Below are 7,500 nucleotides of genomic sequence, written 5' to 3'. Positions count from 1 at the left end.
GGGTGAGGGGAGACAGGGTAATTAGGCCACGTCAAAGGCCATTACCCTCAACAACCAAACAACCATCCCCCCTTCCCCCCCCTGCAATAACCCCCCACAACCCCTTCCCTCCCCCTAAAAAATAAGGGGGGGTTGAAACGACTAACATTGGACGATCTGTAATGCGCCGCTTCCAAGGCTTTCACCCACCTCCCTCTGTGTGTGTGTGTGTGTGTGTGTATGTGTGTGTGTGTGTGTGTGTGTGTGTGTGTGTGTGTGTATGTGTGAATGTGTGTGTGTGTGTGTGTGTGTGTGTGTATGTGTGTGTGTGTGTGTGTGTGTGTGTGTGTGTGTGTGTGTATGTGTGAATGTGTGTGTGTGTGTGTGTGTGTGTGTGTGTGTGTGTGTGTGTATATGTGTGAATGTGTGTGTGTGTGTGTGTGTGTATGTGTGAATGTGTGTGTGTGTGTGTGTGTGTGTGTGTGTGTGTGTGTGTGTGTGTGTGTGTGTGTGTGTGTGGGAATTTCACAGACCTGTGTGTACAAACACATATGTTTGTGTCCAAAAACATGTGTACAGTCGTAGCCCACATACTTGTGGCAACTATATATATATATATATATATATATATATATATATATATATATATATATATATATATATATTTTTTTTTTTTCCAAAAGAAGGAACAGAGGGGGGCCAGGTGTGGATATTCCACTAAGGCCCAGTCCTCTGTTCTTAACGCTACCTCGCTAACGCGGGAAATGGCGAATAGTTTAAAAGAAAAAAAAAAAAAAAAAAAAAAAAAAATATATATATATATATATATATATATATATATATATATATATATATATATATATATACTGTCCAATCACAATCACATGTTTACCCAATGGCGTCCTACCTTCGTCTCTTCGATGTATATCAAGTGACTGTTATATTTCTCTCTTGTGTCTCCCCTGATGATGATGTGATTATGACACAAAAGTGCACTTGGGAACTTTTCGTGTTTCATTTTCCTCCCCGTGGACTCATAGGAATATATATATATATATATATATATATATATATATATATATATATATATATATATATATATATATATATATATATATATATTCTGGAGAGGAAGGCACGAAAAGGGTTTCTATGAGTGGATGTCGCTCTCTGTGTATGTGGAGCAGAGTGCTCTTCCATTACCAGTGGGAGAGGATTACCTCTCTTTCTCTCTCTCTCTCTCTCTCTCTCTCTCTCTCTCTCTCTCTCTCTCTCTCTCTCTCTCTCTCATATTTATCCCCCCCCCCCTCCAAAAGAGAGTGTGGTCTCATCTTTCCCCCACCGCAACCAACTAACCACCCTCTCCTCCTCCTCTTCCTTCTCTCCCCCCTCGTCAAATATTTCCCTTCGCCATGTTTTTCCCCCCTTCACCCCCTTTCCCTCTTCCTCCTCCTCTTCCCCCATTCCATAATCCACATAACGAAGGTAAACCCTGGCTTTTTGTCTCCGTAATCCCGACACACACACACACACACACACACACAGACACACACACACACACACACACAGACACACACACACACACACACAGAGGGGAGGGGGTGTGGCCGGAAGCAGACCACATGAAGGGCACGGGCCACCCCCTTCCCCTTCCACTTCCCCTTCCCTAATAAGAGGATTTGGAGGGTCCTGAAGGATTGACAGGAAGAGGCGGAGGTCGGTCCCCCTCTCTGTGCCACAATGACACAGTGCCTGGGTTCCTCTGTGCCACAGTGCCTGGGTTCCTCTGTGCCACAATGACACAGTGCCTGGCTTCCTCTGTGCCACAATGACACAGTGCCTGGGTTCCTCTGTGCCACAATGACACAGTGCCTGGGTTCCTCTGTGCCACAATGACACAGTGCCTGGGTTCCTCTGTGCCACAGTGCCTGGATTCCTCTGTGCCACACTGACACAGTGCCTGGGTTCCTCTGTGCCACAATGACACAGTGCCTGGCTTCCTCTGTGCCACAATGACACAGTGCCTGGCTTCCTCTGTGCCACAATGAGACAGTGCCTGGCTTCCTCTGTGCCACAATGACACAGTGCCTGGCTTCCTCTGTGCCACAATGACACAGTGCCTGGCTTCCTCTGTGCCACAATGACACTGCCTGGGTTCCTCTGTGCCACAGTGCCTGGGTTCCTCTGTGCCACAATGACAGTGCCTGGGTTCCTCTGTGCCACAACGACACAGTGCCTGGGTTCCTCTGTGCCACAATGACACAGTGTCTGGGTTCCTCTGTGCCACAATGACACAGTGTCTGGGTTCCTCTGTGCCACAATGACACAGTGCCTGGCTTCCTCTGTGCCACAATGACACAGTGCCTGGCTTCCTCTGTGCCACAATGACACAGTGCCTGGCTTCCTCTGTGCCACTGTGCCTGGATTCCTCTGTGCCACACTGACACAGTGCCTGGGTTCCTCTGTGCCACAATGACACAGTGCCTGGCTTCCTCTGTGCCACAATGACACAGTGCCTGGCTTCCTCTGTGCCACAATGACACAGTGCCTGGGTTCCTCTGTGCCACAACAACACAGTGCCTGGGTTCCTCTGTGCCACAATGACACAGTGCCTGGATTCCTCTGTGCCACAACGACACAGTGCCTGGGTTCCTCTGTGCCACAATGACACAGTGCCTGGGTTCCTCTGTGCCACAATGACAGTGCCTGGCTTCCTCTGTGCCACAATGACACAGTGCCTGGGTTCCTCTGTGCCACAATGACACAGTGCCTGGGTTCCTCTGTGCCACTATGACACAGTGCCTGGGTTCCTCTGTGCCTAAGACTCAGGTCACGGACCATCCTAAGACCGAGGTCACGGACCATAGGTCACGGACCATCCTAAGACCGAGGTCACGGACCATCCTAAGACCAAGGTCACGGACCATCCTAAGACTCAGGTCACGGACCATCCTAAGACCAAGGTCATGGACCATCCTAAGACCCAGGTCACGGACCATCCTAAGACCCAGATCACGGACCATCTTAAAACCCAGGTCACGGACCATCCTAAGACCCAGATCACGGACCATCTTAAAACCCAGGTCACGGACCATCCTAAGACCCAGATCACGGACCATCTTAAAACCCAGGTCACGGACCATCCTAAAACCCAGGCTTCGAATCAAACTGACTGACACAAAAAAAAAGACACCGCCCGATAAATGCGGTCACCTGATTGGCTGATGGGAGCTGCCACATGTCGCCCGCACCCTCAACTACATTACTCTGCCATTTTCGATTACATTTGATTACATTTTTCTCATTTCTCTCGGCCGGTAGTGATGATAAAAACCAGGAAAATTTGCATACGGAAAATCGCTACCAGACGATATTTTTTTTTTACATGTTAATTTATTACTCGCATAGCGCGCGTATGTGTGGATACTGCACCGGATCCGGTCAAAATCCTGACCGGATTCAACCGGGGGGGGGGGGGGGAAGCGACGGGGTGGTGGAGGGGGTTGGGGTGGAGGGGGGTGGTGATGGGGTGGAGGGTGTGGTGGAGGGGTGGTGGAGGGGTGGTGGTGGAGGGGTGGAGGGGTGGGTGGAGTGGAGGGGTGGGTGGTGGAGTGGGTGGAGGGGTGGAGGGATGGTGGAGGGGTGGTGGTGGAGGGGTGGAGGGGTGGGTGGAGTGGAGGGGTGTGGTGGAGGGGTGGTGGTGGGGTGGGTGGAGGGGTGGAGGGATGGTGGAGGGGTGGTGGAGAGGTGGAGTGGAGGGGTGGTGGAGAGGTGGAGTGGAGGGTGTGGTTGGTGGAGGGGTGGGTGGACCTTACCTAGAGCGAAGCCGTCCTTGGTCCACTGGGCCTTGCCCCGCTGGTGGTCCACGATACAACAGAGGTACACGTTCTCGCCAGCCCGCACCTGCACACTCTCCGGCCGCACGCGGAACACCTGCTTCTCCCCTCCTCCTGCCGCAGCCTCCCCCTCCTCCTCGGCCAAGCCTGCAAGACAGAGGTTCAGGAACACCTGTTTAATGAAAGGTCTGGGGCACACACACACACACACACATGCACATCTGTGGTCACAGAGTTTGGTTTAAAGAGGTCTAAGGGTTGATCCGCAACGCATCTGTTCTCTGGTATCCAAACACATCTGTTGTACATACACATCTGTTGTACGTACACATCTGTTGTACATACACATCTGTTGTACGTACACATCTGTTGTACATACACATCTGTTGTACGTACACATCTGTTTGTCCAAACACATCTGTTGTACATACACATCTGTTGTGCGTACACATCTGTTTGTCCAAACACACCTGTTGTACATACACATCTGTTGTACATACACATCTGTTGTACACACATCTGTTGTACATACACATCTGTTGTACATACACATCTGTTGTACGTACACATCTGTTGTACATACACATCTGTTGTACACACATCTGTTGTACATACACATCTGTTGTACGTACACATCTGTTGTACATACACATCTGTTGTACATACACATCTGTTGTACATACACATGTTTGTCCAAACACACCTGTTGTACATACACATCTGTTGTACATACACAAACACCTGTGTATATCTAATGTCCGATCACTTAACACCTGCAATGCACTTGTTGATGTATTGAGAGAGCCAATCCTGCTGGCCAGCTTGAGTGAGAGAAGAGAGAGAGAGATGATGAGGGTGATGAAGTGAGAGAGAGAGTGAGAGGAGGAGAGGAGGAGATTGAGGGAGGAGAGAGAGGGCGTGGAGACGGTTGAGACGAGATGAGGGGAGAGGGAGAGGATTAGGAGAACCATTGTCCCAGGTAATCAGCTAAAACAACTGTTTCGTCATCGTATGTTAGGGCTTATATATATAATATATATATAATATATATATATATATTATATATATATTTATATATACATACAATGTTGTATGTTGCGAGGTCGTGGGATTGGATAGAGTTGTGCGCAGAGAGGATGGATGTGTGGAATTGAGATTTTGAGGTCAATGTGTGGTTGTGAGTGTGGTTTGATCGAGTAAGTAACGTAAGGGTAAGAGAGATGTGTGGAAATAAAAAAGAGCGTGGTTGAGAGAGCAGAAGAGGGTGTTTGAAATGGTTTGGGCAACTGGGAGAGATATGAGTGAGGAAAGATTGACCAAGAGGACTATATTGTGGAGGTGGAGGGAAACGAGGAGAGAGGGAGACCAAATTGGAGGTGGAAAGATGAGTGAAAAAGATTTTGTGTGGATCGGGGCCTGAACATGCCAGGAGGGTGAAAGGAAGGGCAAGGAATAGAGTGAATTGGAGTCATGTGGTTTACAGGGGTTGACGTGCTGTCAGTGGATTGAATCAGGGCATGTGAAGCGTCTGGGGTAAACCATGGAAAGCCTTGTGTAGGGATGATATTTGCGTGTGTGGCGTATGTCATGGACATTTTTTTTTTTTTTTTGGGGTGTATGGGGGGGGGGGGTGGGGGGTTGGCCATTTCTTTCGTCTGTTACTTGGCGCTACCTCGCATAAACGCGGAGACAGCTAACAAAAGTTATTAAAAAAAAAAAAAAAAAAAAAAAATATTTATCTATTATATTATAATATTTATATATATATATATATATTACTCTTAATACGTATGCACTCGGCTTTCATGGGACCACATGGACGCCTACAAACGGCGAGGGTTCGAAACCCGGGCACTTTTGTTCGTGGTAGGCTGGAACAGCTAACCGCTAGGCTATGGATACTGTCTTGCGGGTTTGCGTTCCAGCTACCACGAAAATGGGTCCAGGTTCGATGGTCTTGCTGTTGGAGGGATGATGTGATATATATTTGTTTTCCAAATGGCGTACTAGCTTCGTCTCTTGATGTATACAAGGTGACTGAATATTTCACTCTTGTGTCTCCCTGGTGATGATGTGATTATGACACGAATGTGCCTTGGGCACTGAGATGTGTTGATGATGATGTGATTATGACACGAAAGTGCACTTGGGATCTTTTCGTGTTTCTTTTTTCCACCCGTGGAAATCATAGGGAATATATTTATATATATATTTATATTTATATATATATATATATATATATATATATATATATTCTCAACCATCGCCTTTCGTATCGTTCATATCACCTCAAATGGAACTTTTCACATTTCGTATCGTTCATGAAGACCCTTGTGACGTCAAGCTGAATTAAATAGTCAAATACGTTTCCTCTTCAACAGCCAAATTAATTTCCCCATCTCAGTTCTTCTAAGGTAAAATATGAGTATAGAGTTTTCAGGGGTTTTAGTGAGTTTTGAAGGAGAAATGGGGTTAAAAAAAATAATAATCTCATAATCTAGCTTCCTATTCTAATTTGTGAACCACTCCAATGTCTTGTGGCAATTTAAACTGAAATTGCCTTTTCCCTAAGCACTAATTGGCTCTCTGTGGAGAAAAATAACCCGGCCAACCAATCACGAGCCAGCTTACATCACATCCCCGCCCCGCCTTCACAAACGCCGAACCAATGGCTGTCTCCAGTTTGAACACGCCAACGGAAGAGGGATTTCATTTTGCTCTCTCTCTCTCGAGATAGATCAGTTAGATTAGATAGATACAGAGTAAGAGCGATGAGAGAGAGAGGAGGAGAGAGAGGAGAGAATGAGAGTGATGAGGAGAGAGAGAGAGAGAGAGAGGGATTTTCATATCTCGTATGCTTAACAAGCGTTGCTCATCTGTCGAGAGAGTAGAGAGAGAGTGAGAGATGAGAGAATGATGTGTGAGGACGATGAGAGAGAGAGAGAGAGAGAGAGAGAGAGAGAGAGGAGAGAGGATGAGAGGATGGAGAAGAGAGAGAGAGAGAGAGGTTAGGAGTACATGTCCCAAGTTAACAGCTAAAAACAATACTGTCTCCATCGATGTTAGGCATATATTATATATATACATTTATTTATTATATATAAATATTATATATATTAATATATATATTAACATTATTATTATATATATATATATATCACACACACACACATATACATATACATATACACTGCATACGTACGCACGCTTTCATGGACACATGACGCCCTGCAACGGCGAGGGATCGAACCCGGGCACTTTTCGTGGTAGCTGGGAACGCTAAACCGCTAGGCTAGGATCACAGTCTAGCGGGTTAGCGTTCCCAGCTACCACGAAAAGGTCCCCGGTTCGAGTCCTTGCTGTTGGAGGGCATGATGTGATATATCATATGTTTACCAAATGGCGTCCTAGCTTCGTCTCTTCGATGTATATCAAGTGACTGTTATATTTCACTCTTGTGTCTCCCTGATGATGATGTGATTATGACACGAAAGTGCACTTGGGCCCTGATGATGATGATGATGATGATGATGATGTGATTATGACACGAAAGTGCACTTGGGAACTTTTCGTGTTTCATTTTCCCCCGTGGACTCATAGGAATATATATATATATATATATATATATATATATATATATATATATATATATATATATATATATATATTCTCAACCATCGCCTTT

General features: G+C 46.3%; 1 protein-coding gene across 4 annotated transcripts in view; it reads right to left on the bottom strand.

Moving 5' to 3' along the window:
* LOC139757556 (synaptogenesis protein syg-2-like) overlaps nucleotides 1-7,500 on the bottom strand; it is a 202,724-nt gene that overhangs the window by 100,594 nt on the left and 94,630 nt on the right. For all 4 annotated transcript variants that reach the window (XM_071678146.1, XM_071678145.1, XM_071678148.1 and 1 more), the window contains exon 3: nucleotides 3,795-3,962. In XM_071678146.1, the coding sequence (XP_071534247.1) occupies nucleotides 3,795-3,962 (168 nt within the window). The remainder of the gene's footprint in view (nucleotides 1-3,794; nucleotides 3,963-7,500) is intronic.

Source organism: Panulirus ornatus, chromosome 27 (assembly GCF_036320965.1).
Source record: "Panulirus ornatus isolate Po-2019 chromosome 27, ASM3632096v1, whole genome shotgun sequence".
Classification (NCBI taxonomy): Eukaryota; Metazoa; Arthropoda; class Malacostraca; order Decapoda; family Palinuridae; genus Panulirus; species Panulirus ornatus.
Note: the sequence above shows the minus strand (reverse complement) of the source record. Positions and strands in the feature narration are given on the sequence as shown.